Here is a 23,569-nt window from a genome sequence, read left to right on the forward strand (position 1 = left end):
ATATTATCACACAAAACTTCCATATGTGGCAGCAGAGGTAAGAACCCAAATGCAGGCAGTTCAAGCAGGAGGCAGAAAGGTGCTGGTATCAGGGTTTATTTCCCAAAAACCCAGGAACAGGGAACCACACATTACAGGGAAGAAACCATATATAAGGATCTGACAAGAAGTAACTGAAAACCCAGGACTTAAATACACAGACTGACCAATTAAACACAGGTGACGTGCATGAGTAATTAGACAAGGTGCACTAACGAACAGAAACCAAAGAAACACAAAACTAAGCCCTGGACACCAAAAAACCAAGAACAAAAACTAGAAACATGACCAAAACTAAACACAAAGTTAAAACCGAAACCATACACCATGACACAAAACACATTACGCCTTTTTTCCACAATAACATCCTGTTGAAGTCTTTCTATATTAAAAATGTTTTCCTAAATTGCTTACAAGCAAAAAATTTACACAATTTTAAAATGTGTTATAATTTTTTTTAAATAATAACCATTTTAACTTCTGACCTAAATCCTTTCTATTACCTGTCAACCACCTGGTTAGAGAAGGTCCTGCTTTGATTTGTATTTCAGAACTTGTTCATAATTTCCCTTCACCATATCCATGGCTCCTAAAAGGTAAACCTGCCTATCCAACATCTGCACAGCACCAATGATTTAGAGAAGACATACTCTTGTTTTATCTACTCCTAAAAAATAAAGGTGCTTTTTCTCTTACACCTCTTGTGTCATGCAGCCATGACTTCAAGGCAGTGTTGTGCCTGAACAAGCTCACTGAACAAACATTCATGAACTTGTTCATATTTTGGGTGAACGTGAACTGAACATACTGTATTTCTTTTATATTATTGTGAGCGCTCTCATTCTGGCATTTGTGAACGACGTTCTCTCACAGTTGAACTTTGTTCAAGAGAGTGCCAGATTTCCATGGAGCCTTCCAGGCAAAATCCCGGCTAAAACCCATCGTAAACAGGTCTTAATATATAGGTGAAACTCATCAAATCTGGCAACACCAGCCACCACAGAGTGGCACCGCTCATGTGTCATCAAATTGCGAAACATGGAGGCAGAATCCAATGATGGCAGCAGCACCATCTCTGCCTCAATGGTCACTGCAGCATTTTCGTATTATCACTTAAAATCATTTTATGAAAAGGTCAGTGATGATCCAGAAGGAAGAAATCTGGCCTTTTTATGTAAACTTTGCCCGCCGGGTGTCAAGAAGCAACTTCTGACATTAATAACGTCAAGCAGCAGATTGAAATAAAGCACCTAGCGGGCCTTTCAAGGTATGTAAACTAAATGTCACTAAAAACAATCTAAAGACTTGGCAATGGCATGCTAAAGCAGATCTTCTACCAGCCAGAACGGTGTACAGTTTGCCTTCATCTCCAGCTGCAGCTGGAAAACCTTTTGCAGTATCTTGTCAGAAATCTGCAGCCTTTGAGGAAAGAGGAACCCTCAGCTTTCAGAAACTTGACAAATGCATAGATATGTTCTGCATGTCTTTTTTGTTTTGTTTTTACTTATTCATTTGGGCTGAATATTCAACTTTTATGACCCAAGTTGTAGAAAAATCAGAAAAAATACATCACAAAGAACTGAAAAGTGACTTAATTAAAAGATAAATAATCTTTTAATGTTTTGCACGTTAAGGGACATCCTTTGTTTCCTACCTCAGCCTGGTTCTTACCTCAGATAGCTTAATAATTCCTCATTAAAAGAAAGACCATTCAAGCAAGTTTTTCCTCATGTTTTTATACTGTAGGAGTGAAAGCTGCAGCTGGCTGCGAGCGTGGACTGAATGGGTGGAACAATAGGAAAATGGCAGTATTCTGAGGGTAATAGCTTGCAACAACATACTGGGGAAAAGAACTATGAACTAGTTAAGTTTTAGAACTGTGAACTTAGTTGAAAAATTTGAATTATGAGCTATGAACTAGTTTATTTTAAAATGTGTGAAATGAACTTTGAACTAGTTCGTATAGAAATTGAACTTTCTCAACACTGCATCAAAGGTCGAATGGCTCCAGTGACCAGAGACCGTAACAGAGGCCACATTATGCCTATTTTAGCATCGCTTCACTGGCTTCCTTTGGATTTTTGAATTTATTTTAAGATTTTTTGATTTGACAAGTACTGTACGCCCAGAACAGCCCACATCACCCCACATCACCCCTATTTAATCAAGACATCATTGGCTTCCAGTCAAATTCCAAATAGACTTTAAAATAGTAGTTTTGACTTTTCAGGTCCCCCACTATATTGCTGACTTGCTGTGTCCCTACTCCTCAAGGTGCACTCTTTGGTCTTCAAGCCAGAGCCTTCTGAAGGTCCCAAAGACCCGTTTTAAAAATGTTTTTCAAGTTTTTCTTTGAGCATCCCATGGTTGTGAGTACTCATCCAATTCTGTTAGGCTAAGGAGATGCTATGTCTTGCCATGTTGTGGCTTTTATTGAACTTTCTCTTTGCGTGGTTCTAGAGTCAACGAAGCTGTCATCCCAGAAGGAACATGTCATGTTTACCTTAGTACCCCGTTGCATCAGAGAAACTGGTCAAGATCTCAAATGACAGACATCATTCTTGAGGTACCAACATTTATCCAGAGAAACTAGCAAAAGGACTATTCCTTTCCTTCTGACGGGAGGAGAAAGAGGAGGAAGTGGGAAAAGAGAGGGGGAATCAGTTTGCTCCTGACGAAGCAGCAGCTGAGAAGGACCACTCTGTCCTCGTTAATAATGGGAAACGTCCTCTCCCTTCAGAATAAAACAGATAAGCTTCAGGGGAACGACCACTTCCAAAAAAGATTTTAAAGACTGTTAATTTATGGAAATGTGGCTTACTGATCAGGCTCTAAATCTTATCATGGGGATTTTAATCATGCCTCAGTGAGGAACACCTTGTTTACCATTATGTCTCATGTCCATCCAGACAAGGGTGGACTCTGAATTTATGCTATTGGTCAATTAAAGATGCGTATAAATCCTCTGCTCTCCCCTTAGCTTTGCAGACCACAGTTGTGAGCATCTTATCCCTACATACAAAAGTGTTTAAAAAGATAAGGTCCAAACTGTGGACATAAAGATTTGGTCCGATAATACTGCGCTGTCCTTGCAAGGATGCTTTGACTGCACGGACTGGGGAATATGTGAGGAGTCATGTATGAATTTGGATGAACTGACGTGCTGTTTGTTCGTGTGCAGCCTTTTACAGAAACACGCTAATACCCACGAAGAGGGTTAAAATTCATGCCAACAACAAACCATGGGTCAACAAATCTGTGAAGGCTGCAATAAAGAGGAAAAGATTAGCTCTTCAACAAGGAGAAGCATAGGAAGTTCACACAGCTAACTAAGAACTTAAAGTGTCTATCCTAAAGGCCTAGCAGAATTATGAAGCTTCACTGGAGGACAAAATGGCCTCTAATAGCCTTGGTTCGGCCTGGACCAGTAAGGAAACCAATGCTGGCCAGAGGGAAATAAACAGTTCCAGTGTGACAACAACTGGCTTCTAATCAGACTGATTGTGCTAGTGCTCTTAATGGTCATTTTAATTTGTGTGGTTTTAGCAAAGAGATCTCAGAACTGAGTTCTAAATGATCATCAGCATAAGAAGCAATATGTTGAAAAGGTTTTCTTCTGTACAAAGATTAGCAAAAGTCATGGACCAGATTATATCTGTGCCAGGCTACTTAATTACTGTACAAAAAAATTGATTCCAGTCCTTTATATATTCTATATTTAAGAAATCATTGAAAACAGCATGTCCCCAGTGCATGGAAAGATGTGGTAATTGTCCAGGTCCCCAAATCTAATGGTCCACAAACAATGAATTATTTTAGGCCGGTTGCTTTGACCTCAATTGTAATGAAAATCTTTTTTTTTTTTAAATAACTGCTACATCAGGAGAGTCTGAAAAGCACAGAATTACATAGACTGCAGTTTGCTTACAAACCAAAAAGAGGGGTGGACAATGCCACACTCACTCTGTTTAACTTGATTCTTACACAAACTGTGGAGAATCTTGGTGTATAACAAATATATCTGTAAAGTTCATATTAGATATGCTGAGGAACAGAAACGGGCAAGCATCATGCAACCCAGTGTGTATTGGATCACCAGTCAGAGGAGGCACAGCTCGCTACAACCTCACCAGGGATTTCTGACCTGTATTTGATTGGGAAATCCTTTTGTGAAGAGTCATACTGAAAATGCATTTTTAACACAGATCTGTGGAAAATATTAATATTTATTTTATGTACTTAGTTTTTCTCTTTTATCATGATGCCTCTCCTGGCCGCACGTCACTACTGTCACTTGTTGATTTCACTGTCCGCATTTATTTATGGTCTCCTCTTGTGTTATAAATCTGTTTACATATAGCCGAACTGTCTCTGAAAATACTGGCCCTGCTCAATTTATTAATAATCCAATAATCAATATGCATCATCTTTGTGATTATCGTGTGTGTTTGTGTGTGCTTGCGTGCGTGTGTGTGTGACCTACATTAATTCTGCACTGTTACATCTCAACAAAGCATTCTTACCAGCCAAAGTGTACCTGCAGCAGGTGGAACTAATAATAATTAGGGGTTAATAAGGTATTAATTATTTTTAATGAATAACATGTTCTTTTCAATTTCATGTTCAGTACTGTATAGTTGTGTTTAATTACATTGACACTGACAGATTTATTGATCATTCAAGACAGTCAAAGTAGTGATATGAGAAGTGTTTTGTTTTTTTTTATTTTATACCAGAATGAATGAGTGGTCGCAGCATTCTACCAGGTGGAACTCTTTTGGGAGTCTGTATCAGACCTTTGAGACACAGCTAAGCTAAGCTTGAACGTCAGCCTGCCCCTGAGCAGGTTAGTTCTGGTGCATACGTTACCATGGTTACTCAGCAGGCATTCACATAAACCACTTTGATGGAACAGAACTCTGGCTTAAAAGAGCCAGACTTCTTAAGATAAGCCAGGCTTTCCCTTTATCCAGCTTTGTGGAATACCCCCAGGTACAAAGTCCAAAAAATATGTAAACACAGGTTATGGCTCCACCCAACACATGAACACGAACAAACGACTCCTCTACTGAAAGCTCACATTTCACAGATTCCACAGCTGGAAGTTTAATCTCACGATGACCAAGATTCACTGAACCAGAGGCAGAAGAAGGCCCGATTTATGCTTCACGTTTGTAAAATTCAGAAAACATTTATTTAAAGCATTTATTAAAAAATAAATAAAAATTTTATAATTGTCTTTTGGAAGCAGTTTCCTGTCCAAAAATCACAATGTTCTGCCCATCTGTATGGGTTTTGACAGACAAAGAGAAACGTTGGTTCTTCTTCTTCTTTCTTAAATTCCAGACAGAAAACTTCTCTTCATTTTAATAAACTTGCTTTCTCCTGATTACATCAGACGCACCGCTGCAGCAGGGAAGACAGACAGGGATGCCATGTTTCTGTCATCAAAGCCAGATAGCAACTAAAAATACCAAATACGCACGATTAAAAGATTAACGGCGTTAATAATTGCGTTAATGCTCGATTAACGCATTAATGTGCCCAGCCCTAATTAAAACCAAACTTGGTGGGAAAATTTCCCTAACCTCCATGGCAACTCTGCTCCAGTCGCACACACAAAATCTGGACACACAGGAAACAGCGACACCAACGGCACAGAATAAAATCAAGGAAATGATGTGAAATCTAAGACATTTGTCTTACCTTTCACACCACATGATATATATTAAAGCTATTTGCAAAAATTATTAAAGAGGCACATTTGATATTAATATTCCTGAGAGCGCATGCTCAGAAAACAAAAAAAGAAAAACACAAACAAAAAAAAAACAAAAAAAAAACGAACAGGATTTCCAAGAGAAAGGGAGATGGTAAAAACTCAACCAGTAAAATATGTTCCGTCGTTGTGTAACAAAACTTACATGTTATAAAATACATTCAGCTGAATAAGGTGGACAGTCTGCTGCCAGCATGTAGCAGTCAGTAAAAGAAAATGTTAAAAGTAGTCATTCACTAAAAAAGTCTAAGACCCAGCAGAGCGGGACACAGACTGGAGGTCTAGAAGTGACGTGCAACGCTCATAAAACACAAGAGGTGGATTTCTATTTATTTTACACAATGCTTTTTTATTGTTGTCCCAATTTCTGTCCAGAGGGTCTCTATGTCCTACAACTCCTTGGCCACCTGGTTAATCGAGTTGATTGTGTCCCTCTGCAGCTGCAGGACTTCCTCCGAGGACATGGCTGCCACGGTGCTGCATGGAGTCTTTGGCCTCACCCTCTCCATCCACAGCTGTAGCACCGCCAACTGGGGCACCCAGGAGCTATAAAGAATAAATAAATATAAATAATAAAATAAAAAAAATAAATAACACTAAATAAACAGGTACTAATCTCAGATGTATCTGTACATATTTATTTTACCCCACGAAGAGGGTTAAAATTCATGCCAACAACAAACCATGGGTCAACAAATCTGTGAAGGCTGCAATAAAGAGGAAAAGATTAGCTCTTCAACAAGGAGAAGCATAGGAAGTTCACACAGCTAACTAAGAACTTAAAGTGTCTATCCTAAAGGCCTAGCAGAATTATGAAGCTTCACTGGAGGACAAAATGGCCTCTAATAGCCTTGGTTCGGCCTGGACCAGTAAGGAAACCAATGCTGGCCAGAGGGAAATAAACAGTTCCAGTGTGACAACAACTGGCTTCTAATCAGACTGATTGTGCTAGTGCTCTTAATGGTCATTTTAATTTGTGTGGTTTTAGCAAAGAGATCTCAGAACTGAGTTCTAAATGATCATCAGCATAAGAAGCAATATGTTGAAAAGGTTTTCTTCTGTACAAAGATTAGCAAAAGTCATGGACCAGATTATATCTGTGCCAGGCTACTTAATTACTGTACAAAAAAATTGATTCCAGTCCTTTATATATTCTATATTTAAGAAATCATTGAAAACAGCATGTCCCCAGTGCATGGAAAGATGTGGTAATTGTCCAGGTCCCCAAATCTAATGGTCCACAAACAATGAATTATTTTAGGCCGGTTGCTTTGACCTCAATTGTAATGAAAATCTTTTTTTTTTTTAAATAACTGCTACATCAGGAGAGTCTGAAAAGCACAGAATTACATAGACTGCAGTTTGCTTACAAACCAAAAAGAGGGGTGGACAATGCCACACTCACTCTGTTTAACTTGATTCTTACACAAACTGTGGAGAATCTTGGTGTATAACAAATATATCTGTAAAGTTCATATTAGATATGCTGAGGAACAGAAACGGGCAAGCATCATGCAACCCAGTGTGTATTGGATCACCAGTCAGAGGAGGCACAGCTCGCTACAACCTCACCAGGGATTTCTGACCTGTATTTGATTGGGAAATCCTTTTGTGAAGAGTCATACTGAAAATGCATTTTTAACACAGATCTGTGGAAAATATTAATATTTATTTTATGTACTTAGTTTTTCTCTTTTATCATGATGCCTCTCCTGGCCGCACGTCACTACTGTCACTTGTTGATTTCACTGTCCGCATTTATTTATGGTCTCCTCTTGTGTTATAAATCTGTTTACATATAGCCGAACTGTCTCTGAAAATACTGGCCCTGCTCAATTTATTAATAATCCAATAATCAATATGCATCATCTTTGTGATTATCGTGTGTGTTTGTGTGTGCTTGCGTGCGTGTGTGTGTGACCTACATTAATTCTGCACTGTTACATCTCAACAAAGCATTCTTACCAGCCAAAGTGTACCTGCAGCAGGTGGAACTAATAATAATTAGGGGTTAATAAGGTATTAATTATTTTTAATGAATAACATGTTCTTTTCAATTTCATGTTCAGTACTGTATAGTTGTGTTTAATTACATTGACACTGACAGATTTATTGATCATTCAAGACAGTCAAAGTAGTGATATGAGAAGTGTTTTGTTTTTTTTTATTTTATACCAGAATGAATGAGTGGTCGCAGCATTCTACCAGGTGGAAATTTCTTTTGGGAGTCTGTATCAGACCTTTGAGACACAGCTAAGCTAAGCTTGAACGTCAGCCTGCCCCTGAGCAGGTTAGTTCTGGTGCATACGTTACCATGGTTACTCAGCAGGCATTCACATAAACCACTTTGATGGAACAGAACTCTGGCTTAAAAGAGCCAGACTTCTTAAGATAAGCCAGGCTTTCCCTTTATCCAGCTTTGTGGAATACCCCCAGGTACAAAGTCCAAAAAATATGTAAACACAGGTTATGGCTCCACCCAACACATGAACACGAACAAACGACTCCTCTACTGAAAGCTCACATTTCACAGATTCCACAGCTGGAAGTTTAATCTCACGATGACCAAGATTCACTGAACCAGAGGCAGAAGAAGGCCCGATTTATGCTTCACGTTTGTAAAATTCAGAAAACATTTATTTAAAGCATTTATTAAAAAATAAATAAAAATTTTATAATTGTCTTTTGGAAGCAGTTTCCTGTCCAAAAATCACAATGTTCTGCCCATCTGTATGGGTTTTGACAGACAAAGAGAAACGTTGGTTCTTCTTCTTCTTTCTTAAATTCCAGACAGAAAACTTCTCTTCATTTTAATAAACTTGCTTTCTCCTGATTACATCAGACGCACCGCTGCAGCAGGGAAGACAGACAGGGATGCCATGTTTCTGTCATCAAAGCCAGATAGCAACTAAAAATACCAAATACGCACGATTAAAAGATTAACGGCGTTAATAATTGCGTTAATGCTCGATTAACGCATTAATGTGCCCAGCCCTAATTAAAACCAAACTTGGTGGGAAAATTTCCCTAACCTCCATGGCAACTCTGCTCCAGTCGCACACACAAAATCTGGACACACAGGAAACAGCGACACCAACGGCACAGAATAAAATCAAGGAAATGATGTGAAATCTAAGACATTTGTCTTACCTTTCACACCACATGATATATATTAAAGCTATTTGCAAAAATTATTAAAGAGGCACATTTGATATTAATATTCCTGAGAGCGCATGCTCAGAAAACAAAAAAAGAAAAACACAAACAAAAAAAAAACAAAAAAAAAACAAACAGGATTTCCAAGAGAAAGGGAGATGGTAAAAACTCAACCAGTAAAATATGTTCCGTCGTTGTGTAACAAAACTTACATGTTATAAAATACATTCAGCTGAATAAGGTGGACAGTCTGCTGCCAGCATGTAGCAGTCAGTAAAAGAAAATGTTAAAAGTAGTCATTCACTAAAAAAGTCTAAGACCCAGCAGAGCGGGACACAGACTGGAGGTCTAGAAGTGACGTGCAACGCTCATAAAACACAAGAGGTGGATTTCTATTTATTTTACACAATGCTTTTTTATTGTTGTCCCAATTTCTGTCCAGAGGGTCTCTATGTCCTACAACTCCTTGGCCACCTGGTTAATCGAGTTGATTGTGTCCCTCTGCAGCTGCAGGACTTCCTCCGAGGACATGGCTGCCACGGTGCTGCATGGAGTCTTTGGCCTCACCCTCTCCATCCACAGCTGTAGCACCGCCAACTGGGGCACCCAGGAGCTATAAAGAATAAATAAATATAAATAATAAAATAAAAAAAATAAATAACACTAAATAAACAGGTACTAATCTCAGATGTATCTGTACATATTTATTTTACCCCACGAAGAGGGTTAAAATTCATGCCAACAACAAACCATGGGTCAACAAATCTGTGAAGGCTGCAATAAAGAGGAAAAGATTAGCTCTTCAACAAGGAGAAGCATAGGAAGTTCACACAGCTAACTAAGAACTTAAAGTGTCTATCCTAAAGGCCTAGCAGAATTATGAAGCTTCACTGGAGGACAAAATGGCCTCTAATAGCCTTGGTTCGGCCTGGACCAGTAAGGAAACCAATGCTGGCCAGAGGGAAATAAACAGTTCCAGTGTGACAACAACTGGCTTCTAATCAGACTGATTGTGCTAGTGCTCTTAATGGTCATTTTAATTTGTGTGGTTTTAGCAAAGAGATCTCAGAACTGAGTTCTAAATGATCATCAGCATAAGAAGCAATATGTTGAAAAGGTTTTCTTCTGTACAAAGATTAGCAAAAGTCATGGACCAGATTATATCTGTGCCAGGCTACTTAATTACTGTACAAAAAAATTGATTCCAGTCCTTTATATATTCTATATTTAAGAAATCATTGAAAACAGCATGTCCCCAGTGCATGGAAAGATGTGGTAATTGTCCAGGTCCCCAAATCTAATGGTCCACAAACAATGAATTATTTTAGGCCGGTTGCTTTGACCTCAATTGTAATGAAAATCTTTTTTTTTTTTAAATAACTGCTACATCAGGAGAGTCTGAAAAGCACAGAATTACATAGACTGCAGTTTGCTTACAAACCAAAAAGAGGGGTGGACAATGCCACACTCACTCTGTTTAACTTGATTCTTACACAAACTGTGGAGAATCTTGGTGTATAACAAATATATCTGTAAAGTTCATATTAGATATGCTGAGGAACAGAAACGGGCAAGCATCATGCAACCCAGTGTGTATTGGATCACCAGTCAGAGGAGGCACAGCTCGCTACAACCTCACCAGGGATTTCTGACCTGTATTTGATTGGGAAATCCTTTTGTGAAGAGTCATACTGAAAATGCATTTTTAACACAGATCTGTGGAAAATATTAATATTTATTTTATGTACTTAGTTTTTCTCTTTTATCATGATGCCTCTCCTGGCCGCACGTCACTACTGTCACTTGTTGATTTCACTGTCCGCATTTATTTATGGTCTCCTCTTGTGTTATAAATCTGTTTACATATAGCCGAACTGTCTCTGAAAATACTGGCCCTGCTCAATTTATTAATAATCCAATAATCAATATGCATCATCTTTGTGATTATCGTGTGTGTTTGTGTGTGCTTGCGTGCGTGTGTGTGTGACCTACATTAATTCTGCACTGTTACATCTCAACAAAGCATTCTTACCAGCCAAAGTGTACCTGCAGCAGGTGGAACTAATAATAATTAGGGGTTAATAAGGTATTAATTATTTTTAATGAATAACATGTTCTTTTCAATTTCATGTTCAGTACTGTATAGTTGTGTTTAATTACATTGACACTGACAGATTTATTGATCATTCAAGACAGTCAAAGTAGTGATATGAGAAGTGTTTTGTTTTTTTTTATTTTATACCAGAATGAATGAGTGGTCGCAGCATTCTACCAGGTGGAAATTTCTTTTGGGAGTCTGTATCAGACCTTTGAGACACAGCTAAGCTAAGCTTGAACGTCAGCCTGCCCCTGAGCAGGTTAGTTCTGGTGCATACGTTACCATGGTTACTCAGCAGGCATTCACATAAACCACTTTGATGGAACAGAACTCTGGCTTAAAAGAGCCAGACTTCTTAAGATAAGCCAGGCTTTCCCTTTATCCAGCTTTGTGGAATACCCCCAGGTACAAAGTCCAAAAAATATGTAAACACAGGTTATGGCTCCACCCAACACATGAACACGAACAAACGACTCCTCTACTGAAAGCTCACATTTCACAGATTCCACAGCTGGAAGTTTAATCTCACGATGACCAAGATTCACTGAACCAGAGGCAGAAGAAGGCCCGATTTATGCTTCACGTTTGTAAAATTCAGAAAACATTTATTTAAAGCATTTATTAAAAAATAAATAAAAATTTTATAATTGTCTTTTGGAAGCAGTTTCCTGTCCAAAAATCACAATGTTCTGCCCATCTGTATGGGTTTTGACAGACAAAGAGAAACGTTGGTTCTTCTTCTTCTTTCTTAAATTCCAGACAGAAAACTTCTCTTCATTTTAATAAACTTGCTTTCTCCTGATTACATCAGACGCACCGCTGCAGCAGGGAAGACAGACAGGGATGCCATGTTTCTGTCATCAAAGCCAGATAGCAACTAAAAATACCAAATACGCACGATTAAAAGATTAACGGCGTTAATAATTGCGTTAATGCTCGATTAACGCATTAATGTGCCCAGCCCTAATTAAAACCAAACTTGGTGGGAAAATTTCCCTAACCTCCATGGCAACTCTGCTCCAGTCGCACACACAAAATCTGGACACACAGGAAACAGCGACACCAACGGCACAGAATAAAATCAAGGAAATGATGTGAAATCTAAGACATTTGTCTTACCTTTCACACCACATGATATATATTAAAGCTATTTGCAAAAATTATTAAAGAGGCACATTTGATATTAATATTCCTGAGAGCGCATGCTCAGAAAACAAAAAAAGAAAAACACAAACAAAAAAAAAACAAAAAAAAAACAAACAGGATTTCCAAGAGAAAGGGAGATGGTAAAAACTCAACCAGTAAAATATGTTCCGTCGTTGTGTAACAAAACTTACATGTTATAAAATACATTCAGCTGAATAAGGTGGACAGTCTGCTGCCAGCATGTAGCAGTCAGTAAAAGAAAATGTTAAAAGTAGTCATTCACTAAAAAAGTCTAAGACCCAGCAGAGCGGGACACAGACTGGAGGTCTAGAAGTGACGTGCAACGCTCATAAAACACAAGAGGTGGATTTCTATTTATTTTACACAATGCTTTTTTATTGTTGTCCCAATTTCTGTCCAGAGGGTCTCTATGTCCTACAACTCCTTGGCCACCTGGTTAATCGAGTTGATTGTGTCCCTCTGCAGCTGCAGGACTTCCTCCGAGGACATGGCTGCCACGGTGCTGCATGGAGTCTTTGGCCTCACCCTCTCCATCCACAGCTGTAGCACCGCCAACTGGGGCACCCAGGAGCTATAAAGAATAAATAAATATAAATAATAAAATAAAAAAAATAAATAACACTAAATAAACAGGTACTAATCTCAGATGTATCTGTACATATTTATTTTATAAATTAAAACAAATGAATAAATACCAGCATCATTACTGTCATGTAGCAGACGCTTTTCTCCAAAGCGACCTACCGTAGGCTGTAGCATTAAGAGTCTTGCCTAAGGCCCCAACTGGAGGGTGTTAATATTCACCCCTGTGGGATTTGAATGTTAGTCTCCCGCATGGGGTTGCGCTGCCAACTGAGATATCCAGCCGCATCGTCTGATGCCTCTGCCGTGTGTTGCCTCTGACATTGTGTTGACAGCATCTGCCACCTGTTGCATTCTTCTACCTTTCTGATACAAGTAATGCCCACACCGTCACCAGAAAATAAAACCTTTTTACATTTTTTAATGTGGTCCATCAGGATCTAAGTCTCTGATTCTGAAAAAATCAGATTCTTCCCTCTTTTCACCTCCTGAGCCATCATGGAAATGATATGATGAACATTTATTATAGGCATTGACCTGACCTTTTTATAGCCACCATGCGGGTGTGGCAAGGTGTTCCCTCAGGTGTGCCAACTTTACAGTTGATTCCGATTTATAAATGGAAACAGGTGTGGGACGTGCATGTGCACACTTTTATCAATCTGAATGTTAAAGTGCGTCACATTTTCTTTTTTCTTTACATACGCCACCTGTAGTCTGCTTTGCTACGCACAGTTTTATAAATGACACCCCTGGTGTTTTATATTAATATTTATTGCATTCTATTATATATATTATATATATAATATATTATATATATTTATTCTTTTTCTATGTTTTTTTTTTTTTTTTTTTTTTTTGCATGTGCAGTGTGCTTAGATGAGATGAGTACGGTTGTGCATTTGTATTTTTGTGTCTTATTGTGTTTTCTTTTTTGCACAAAGTATGGCCTCTTGGCCTCTCTTACTGCAAATCCAATCTACTTTTTGATATCATTAAAGCCACCTTCCCTTCCCTTTCCTTATTTTCAAAAGATACCTCTCTGCTCCTTCTTCTTTTTATACCAATTTCATTTCACCAGCAGGTTCTGCTGCATCTCAGCTGTTCTGTTTCCACAGACTGTGTTGATTAAAGCAAAAACAAACAAAGGGAAAAAAATTTGACCACTCACAATTATTTGTGACAACTACCAGGCACAAACAGTTGTCTGTTCAGTGACAAGCAGACCAATAAGCCACATCAATGAATGCACCGTGATTATTTTTGTGGACAAGAAGACCAGTCAGTCAGACCATTTTTAGCCCATGTCACAGGGAACTGCCCTGCTCCTCAGAATCCTGAGCAAGACACCGAACCTTTAATTGCTCCTGATGGGTCGTGGTTGAGAGCCTTGCGTGGCAGCTTCCGCCATCAGTGTGTGAATGTGTGTGTGAATGAATAATGGATACACAATGTAAAGCGCTTTGGGTGCCTTGAAAAGTGCTATATAAATCTAATCCATTATCCGTATTATTATTTAACATTACTTACCTGCTTTGATTGGTTTAGTTGATAGCTATTGAATAGTCTATTAAATTCAATAGAATTCTCTGCAGCATTCTGAGGAACTCCTAAAAACTAAATCTACTAAAGTAAACTATAAATACCTGAAAAATGTACTTAAGTTCTTTGTTTGTCTTAGGTCTTGTTTAAGTAGAATAGAGAAGGAGGGAGACAGGGAAATTGACGGGGATACTTGCGTTCTTGTGTGTATGTGTGTTTACGCATGTGAGACTGTATGAAAGAGAAACTAGAATAATATTTTGAAATCGCTTTGTTATACTTTGTTGTGTAAAGGCTTGTTTTATTTTATTATTCATATATTGTTTTTATTATGTAAAGCACTTTGTGTTTCTTTTCGGCACAAACAGCACTTCATAAAGACAATTTGATTTGGTTTGATTTGAAATGGAGAAGGTAAACCATTAACAAAACTTAATTGCTAAAGGACTAAAATTCCGGGGGTGGGGAAAAAAATGGTTATGGAAAAGGGAATTACATTGTTAAATGTTAAAGTTATTAACATTATTTATAACCAAGTTAATAAGTTGTGTTAATTTATTTTCCTTTTAGAAATAGCATTTGAAAACATACAAATCACAGTATTTAATAATGAATTAATATTTCAATATGCAATTCCTCTTTAACATTTCAATGTAAAATGTGTAGTTACAAAACATTTTGAGAAACCTATTCAGTACAGTTGTGACTTCCTACACCAGCTCCGTAACTCCGTAATTGCCATTTGGATTCTTCAGCAATGGTACCCCGGCGATCTACCAGCTGGATCCTTCACGGGTAACTGGAGCTGGTCATTCAGATCAAGGCGAACGAGGAAGAGGGGGCGACGTGGTGGACTGCACCAGAGGCTGAAGCGACTGAGCCACTGTCGGATGCCCCTGCCAACTGTCATCCTAGTGAACGTTCAGTAACTCCGGAATAAAGTAGACGGACTTCAGGGCAACGTCAAATATCTGGCTGAGTACAGGGATGCCTGTCTTTTGGCCTTGACAGAGACTTGGATCAAAGAGCAGGATCCTCAATCTGATCTGGAAATTGACGGATTTGAAGCTCTCTGTCGCCTTGACAGAGACCCCGCAGTGATCAGCAAGTCACTTGGCAGGGGTGTGTGTCTCTATGTCAATAAGATTGGGTGTAAAACAGTGGTTGTCAGGGAGACACTATGCACCAAAGGCATTGAATTATTGTCCGTATCACTGCGACTCTTTTATATACCCAGAGAATTTCTACAATTATTTATTACTCTGGTTTATATTCACCCGAAGACGTAGCCCCTCTGGCTACACACACAGCGGCTCCAGGGGATTTATTCTGTGTGACTTTAATCACTGCAGACCTGCAAAGTCCTTTCCTAACTTTTATCAATAAGTGACGTGTCCAACTCATCATGGGAAGTGTCTTGACCTCTGTTTTGGATCCATGAAAGACGCATATAAGTCTTTAAGCAGAGCTCTGTTAGGAATGTCGGACCACAGTGTGGTTTATTTAGTTCCGTTATACAAATCTGTCCTGAATGGGATGCCACCAAAGAAATGTCTTCCTAAATGGAAGGTCTGACCTTTCCAATGCTTTGAATAGTTTTTTGTTTTTTTTTAACTGTTTTAATGTCAATGTTTTAGTGAATTGTCTGTTTTTAGAAATATTCTCTCTTTTCAGAGCAGTGTTGTTGTTGAAAAAATCAACATTGTTAAACTCTTCCCTGGAGTTACGGAGAGGAAAGTCCTGGTCCTGATGGCATTGGAGGTCGGGTCCTCAAAAACTGTGCTCTCCAGTTGGCAGATATATTTAGTTTTATTTTTTCAACATCCCTCCAGCTTAATAAGGTCCCTTCACTCTGGAAATATTCCATCATTGTTCCAGTACCTAAATCTGCATCTCCCAAAACTCCCAACAACTTTAGACCTGTTGCTCTGATTTCCCTGGTCATAAAGTTTTTTGAAAAAATTGTCAAGGAATCACTTCTGCCCCGGGTCCAAAATAATCTGGACCTGCTGCAGTTCACTTGTAGGTCAGGCAGAGGTGTTGAGGATGCTTTAGGCACCCTGCTGAATTTAGTTTTAACCCACCGTGAGGGAGCCAGGTCCTTCGCTCGTCTTTTATTTGTTGACTTTTCATCTGCTTTTGACTGCATTCAGCTGCACATTTTAGCAGAAAGGTTAAGAAACTCTCACAACATTGATTCTGGTCTTGTAGAATGGCTGGTCGACTTTTTAACTTTAATTGTGTGAGAGTAAATGGTGTTTTGTCAGACACCCTCACCTGTTCTACTGGATCCCCCCAGGGCTGAGACCTCTCACCTTTATTGTTTGTTTTATACACAAATGGGTGTGATGTAGGTCGTAACATCATTAAATTCGCAGATGACTCAGTTCTCGTATTCTTGCTGAGCAGTGATGACCCTGATCACGACTGGTGCAGGTCATCCTTCTTAAATATCAATATCAGCAAAACAAAAGAAATGTGCATTGACTTTCGGAAGAATCCTCCTAACATCTATCCTGTCAGGACTGAGAACCAGGCAGTAGAGCTGGTTAACACTTATTAATATCTGGGCACCCACTTGGATGACAGGCTGACCTTTGACCTTCATGTGGACGCTGTGTTCAGGAAGGCTCACCAGCGCATGTATTTTTATTGGAAGCTTCGTAGTTTTAATGTTGACAGGACTTTTATGCAAATGTTTTATTCTTGTTTTACTGAATCACTTTCAACCTTCTCTTTTATCTGTTGGTACGGCTCCCTTTCTCTCAAGAACAAGAATATATTCAAGGGATTTTTAGACTATGTTGGAAAATTGCAGGAATCTCCCTGAATGACCTTTCAGCCCTGCATCAAATCGGAGTGCTAACAAAGCTTGTATAGTCCTTGCAGACAATTTTTGACCATTCCTTCAAAAGCACATATGTGAGGTCAGACACTGATATTGGATGAGAAGGCCCAGCTCTCAGCCTCCACTCTAATTCATCCCAAAGGTGCTCCCTCAGGTTGAGGTCAGGACTCTGTGCAGGCCAATCAAGTTCATCCACACTAAACCCACTTATCCATGTCTTTATGGACCTTACTTTGTCCAACCAGTCATGCTGGAACAGGAAAAGTGGTTCAGTGGCAGCGTTCTCTACACCACCACATCCAACGCTTTGCATTGCTTTTGGTGATGCATGTTTTGGATGCAGCTGCTTGATTGTGGAAACCTAATCCATGAAGCTTTCTTCTGTTCTTGAGCTGATCTGAAGGCCACATGAAGTTTGGAGGTCTGTATCAATCGACTCTGCAGAAAGTTGCTGACCCCTGCGCACCATGCACCTCAGCATCAGCTGACCCCACTCAGTCATTTTGAGGGGCCTACTCACCTGTTCATTTCAATGGGACAAAAACAATCATAGTTTGTTGTTATTTTAAAAAATGTCTTCTGTAAAAAATATAAAATCATAGTACACTTCTCCCAATCAAGACTTATGTTTCCATATAACTTTTGTGGGGGCTGAGGTGAAGCTTCGCATTGAGTGAGACTGAAAATTGTTACAGAAACAAAATAAGTGAAATGAACATAGACTAAAAGTTTTATGTGCCTTAATGCTCTACAGTATTGGCATCCATAATGAATGTCACAAAACAGAGACAAAATGACTGCATTGTCTCACAAATGGAGCATATGTTTCCCAGAAAGTTGTCAAACTGTATATGAAGTCCACGTTGTCTGCTGAAACGGTCTGTCATTGCTGTAAAATGGCCAAAGCTACTTCCCAGTGGTTTGCCACTGGGGGCTGGTCATGGACCTTTTACGTCAGTGCCACCCTCAATTGCATATAAATTCAATACTAATCACCCTTCTTTATAACAAAAAGTACTGCAGGTTTGCAGATGCTTAGAACAAAGTAACAGCAAATATATTTGTCTCTCTATTGAAATAAATATCTTTGACATGGCTACAGGTTTGACATGTTGGCCTGTAAAACAGCCTGGCTAATCTGCCAGGCTAATATGATGAGGCTAAATCCACTCTGACAACAGCAGCATCTGCTGTTGTCAGAGTGGCAGGCCATTGGCTGTTTTTGGATCTTGGCGACTTTCTAAAGAGGTGAAAATTATAACTGAACTCAGTAAATGTGGTAGTGATTCCTTTTTCTTTATCTGACTAAACCCATGTTTGTTTTTGACAGGTAAATGATGCTATAGGAATGGAATGGCCATGGATCTATTTCACAACTCTCATCCTCGTTGGCTCTTTTTTTGTGCTCAACCTGGTTCTTGGTGTGCTCAGTGGGTAGGTAAACCTAAACATAAACTAGTTCAACGTAACCACTGTTTTGTTGCATTTTCAGCCTAGATTCTGGTAACCATCTTTAACTATCATCTGTACATTCCTCAGATAAAGGAGCCCAGTGGGTTTGAGAAGAAAATTAACCTTATTGTATCTACTGCCAAAACCATAACCCCCACCACCATGTACTTTTACCACCTAACTATTTGGGCTAAGAGAGCAATCAAAAAATGCAATAAACATTGAAAATGGTTGTGAATGACAGGTAATTGTAAGGGTGAGACGTGTCACTCTTTGAGTTTGGGGTATATGATTTTCATCTGTCTGCTAGGTTCAGGTTATTGTGTTGTGTACAAAAACCAGGAGTTCCCCTCGTTCTAAAGATGCATCCTCTTTCCAGTATTGAAAATGGTCATGAAATAAGTAAATGTAAATACGATAACATCAATCCCTCCCTCTATATTATTATATAAATTTAACAAAGTGTGGCGAGACAGGGGGAGTATGTAAACTTCAGTTAAAATAAAGTTCCGACAACGCCACTATGGGATTCTCACCCAGATATTCACATTTACTCCATGCAAGGCATTCAGGTTTGTTATACTAATGAGGCATGAGACAAGGATCCAGTTAAAATAAAACAATTTTAACAAACGAAACAATTGGTTAAAAAAAAAAAATAGAGTTGAATCTTACTGGGGCATAGGTGGGTTGAAACAAGTTGAGGGAATCTAGCTAAGGGCCACCCCAAGCACACACGTAGAACACGCACACTACTGCACTGCACCACAAACACAACACAGGCACACAGACGAGGGGAGGGTCACACCAGAAGAGGAACAACATCAAGGAGGCACCACCACCCCAAGCTTTCAGACCACTAAAAAAAAGAAGAAAAAAAACAATGTTAAGGGCATTTGAATAAAAGAAATACAAAAAGAAATGTCACAACACAAACCAAGTAAACATAAAATAATCAAAATAAAAGCCAACTGCAAAACCCAGGCTCTCAATGTGGGTCAAACAAAGTGCACTGCCACCTGACAGTTCAACCAAAGAATAAAGGCACGCAGTGAGACATCTTCCCAACAACAAATCTTTGCAGCTCGTAATATGCAGCAGCTGTCGTCTTTGAAAAGAAACGCTGTGACAAAATAGCCTAGAAAGGCAAAGTGGCACGGGCATCTAGTGGAAGCGACAGCCAGTAAAATGTCCTTAAAACGAAGTAAAACAAAGTAAAGCAATGTAACAGCCATCAGTGGGATGATCAGCAGGAGCAGTGGTTAGCAGTAGCTCTTCCAGTAACATGTACTGCAGCAGCCAGTATCAGCCGCCTGCAGGACTGCTGTGCTGTTGGAAGCTCTCCGATCTATCCCCCTAAAAATAATATAATAAACATCCCATACGGACAGGAAACATGCCCATGAGCAGTGGCTCTACCTACCAGGATGACAGGGTTAACCACAGAGAGGAGTCTTCATAAACAGGAGGTAACACGAAGCACAGGTAAAAGAAGCATACATATAAAAACACAGTGGTCCAGCCACACAACATGATGCAGGGAAAACGAAGCATACATACAACAGCAACTCGGGTGTGTGAATTAATCCGGTGCGGTAGCAACAGTAGTCTGTGACAGCCGGAGGTCATGTGACCAGCCAACCAGGTGAGTGCTTGATGGCAAAAGCAGGCCTGCTTAAATATGTCGCTACCTTGACCTGATTGGCTGGTAACCAAGTACTCACTTCATAATGCCACAATTGTATTGAATAAAAAAGTAACTACTGTAATGGAAAATTTTATACACATGCACTTTGTATTGTTACAAAACCTTGTCTTGTGTTTTACTGAGGAAGGAGGATGACTTGTACCCAGATAAGAACTGAGTGAGTTCCATTTACTTCCCCTTCCAATCTCCTAGCATTCCTTTGAAACAGAGGACTAATGATTTGTCTTGATGTGATCAGCTCATGCTAGTTTATATAAACCAGACTCAAATGTATCTCTTCAGACTCGCGCAGCCAAAGCTTCTTTGACTGTGGGACTCTCATTGCTGTACAGCTCTTAATTAAATACTTTGTTTGATTCTCACTCGGTGTGTGATCTTTGATAATAAAATTCCACGACACTACCACTTCCTTTCCCCTCAGCGTAGGCTGCTTTGAAAGTGATTTTCCAAACACAATAAACTTGTGTACAAAGTATCGGATCTGTATTTTACTTTGTATCGGATCGGAAAGAAAATGAGTTGTATCACACATCACTAGCTCCAACATCCCCCCTCCTCCTTAACTCCCTACCACAACTACCACTCTGACTCCTGCGCTGTATATCTCTCCTCCTCTCTGATGGAGGCTGCACTGGCTTATCAGCAGTATATTCTCAGCCTGATGCTTCACCACAAACACATTCTGCTTTTTAATTTTCTAGAGCTGTGTGACATAGGATTTATTCATTTTTAGGACATCTTCAGTGTTTCTTTCAGCCCCCTATCCTCTAATTTCTAAAGAAGACTTGATAATAGAGCACACTTTCATTGGAGTAAATTCCACCATAGTTCATGTTTTACAGCTGATCTCATTTTTCATGATTCTAATCTGTGATTTTCCCCATCATACTACATATTTGATGTGCACCAACACACAACATGATGTACACTTGGTGATCAGAGCTGATCAGAGGAGAAGATCTGCTTCTTCTCTACCTTTAATTGGCTTTTCATCATGATATCATTCTTTGTTGAGCTTGGGAATGAACACTGAATACACAGACAAATATATGGGGGGATATTAAATCTCCTCATAGACTTGAGAAATGTTTGATTCACTGCAGCAACCATCTCTAGATCCCTGGAGTTGCTGGACTAAAATATTCCCTCTGTAGTTAAGGTTTCATTGTTTCAGCACTCAGAGGATCTTTTTGCAGCATTTAAGCACAGTTTTACTTGCATTTATAGCCTTGTTTTTACCACCGCAGGCTGGGAGAGGACAATCAGGGTGCAGATATATTTTGTAAACTGTAATCTCTTTGTGTTCCTACATCCAACCGTAACCTTACCTGAGCGGCGGAATATCACCTGGATAGCAAAATAGGCCTCAGCTACGAAATAGCATGACACTACTGCAACGCCTTCCTTAAAGTATAACCAAAAAAAAAAAAAAAAAAAAAAAAAGAGGAGAATGGCGGTCATCCAACAGTTTCTGTTCTTTCTTGTTGCTGGTGCTTTGTAACACCATTTTAAATGGAGGTTTAATAAACAAAAGAAAATCTGTTGCTCTAAACAAGGAGCCGTTCCTGCTTCGTTTTAATGCCAGGTCAGGGGCGTTGCTAGGCATAAGGCTCTACTGGGGCACAGGCCCCTACCTACATATCCCCCATCTTCCATACACACACACACACACACACACTGAACTGGAACTGGAATTATCTCATTATAAACAATTCTTTCTAAGGCTTTAGATAAAAAAGGCAATTTGCAAATGGGCCTAAAGTTTGCAAGAACATCTACTGCTTAGGTTTTTTGAGAAGCAGCCACATGTTTAAAATTTTTGGGAACCACTCCTGAGGTAACACTGCCATTAATAATGGTTAAATTTGATGAGCACACAGTAGAAAAAAGCTCTTTCAACAGACATGGGGGAACAGCATTATGAGGTGAACCTGAGGGCTTCAGGTAACCCAACAGTGACATGCTCAAACTGGTGGAAAACAGCAGAGCACATAGGAGTAGTTGACGGATCAGATGTGGCTGGCATAATCTGGGCCCTTGCTGAGGCTTTCTTATCAATAAAAAAGCACAAAAACTGTTCACACATTTAAAAAAAAAGGCTTAAAACAGAGATTAAGAATAGTCTCAATTGACTTAAAAAATATGCAAGGTTTTTAACAGAAAAGATGATATCAACAAAATATTTCCTTTTAGCTTCTTTGACAGTGGACTGATATATACCCCAACAAGCTCTCAAAATTTGAAAAGAGACCTGTAGATTATCTTTTCCCATTTCCGCTTAGCCCTGTGGCACTCATGCATCACAGCACGAGTCTCGTCATTTAGCCTGGGCTCAGACCTGGCCATGGGCTGTCTGACCTAGAATGGAGACACAGTGTCCAGGACAGTCTGACTTGTGTCATGAAACCAAGAACTAAATTCATCTGTATTGTGCAGGGCCCCAGGGATGGTGTATTATTTAAAACAGGTAGAGAACTAAACAGCAGTGGAGGGGTTAAAAACACGAGAGGGCTAAGAAGGAGCTTGGGCTCTGACAGCATTAGTGGGCAAAGAAATGTCAAACACCACAGGCATATTGTCAGAAAAAACTGTATCACAAACTTCCAGATTCACAACAGGCAGGGCATATGATAACACCAAGTCAAGTGTCTGGCCACGCTGTACTCATCTGGTAAGATAGAGCGAGCAACAGATCGGTGCGAATTTAAAAACTTAAACAGAAAGCCTTTGTTAGATTTTAATAGTGATTGACAGCTTTGGGTCAATAAGAAAACTTTTAAATGTATACATTGAAAACAGCTATTGTATCCAGAAATAACACACTAAAATACTGATGTGACACTAACGCAAATCAGAAATCTCTGTTGGATTCTGAGGATCTTAAAGAAAACACAATGTTAACAAACCATAAGCGAGTTAACTCACCCCACGTCTTCTGTTGTTGAGGAAGTTGGCCCTCTGATCCTCTTCCATTTTGTTGTCCTCTGCAGAGGCGGGCCGTACTATTAGGCAAACCAAGCATTTGTCTGGAGCCCCGGGCCACATACAAAGCCCATGGGCCCCCAACATGCCTTCTTCATATTTTTTCCCCATATTCCTTTTTTCAATCAAAATCTCTTCACAATAGTAGCATTGGAATATCTAATTTGACCAATTAATTATGTTTTGACAGTCTTTGTACCAACCATGCACCCCTTC

General features: G+C 39.4%; 1 protein-coding gene across 3 annotated transcripts in view; it reads left to right on the top strand.

Annotated features, from left to right (window-relative positions):
* The window catches only part of LOC121636407 (dihydropyridine-sensitive L-type skeletal muscle calcium channel subunit alpha-1-like), a 145,053-nt gene that overhangs the window by 38,507 nt on the left and 82,977 nt on the right, over positions 1-23,569 (top strand). For 2 of the 3 annotated variants that reach the window (XR_006009721.1, XM_041979904.1), the window contains exon 5: positions 18,542-18,645. The exons of the other annotated variant lie outside the window; for it this stretch is intronic. Coding sequence is in view for 1 of the 2 variants with exons in the window: in XM_041979904.1 (XP_041835838.1) it covers positions 18,542-18,645 (104 nt within the window). In the remaining variant the exon portion in view is untranslated. The remainder of the gene's footprint in view (positions 1-18,541; positions 18,646-23,569) is intronic. 3 annotated transcript variants of the gene reach the window in all.

This window comes from Melanotaenia boesemani, chromosome 3 (assembly GCF_017639745.1).
Source record: "Melanotaenia boesemani isolate fMelBoe1 chromosome 3, fMelBoe1.pri, whole genome shotgun sequence".
In the NCBI taxonomy this organism is placed as follows: Eukaryota; Metazoa; Chordata; class Actinopteri; order Atheriniformes; family Melanotaeniidae; genus Melanotaenia; species Melanotaenia boesemani.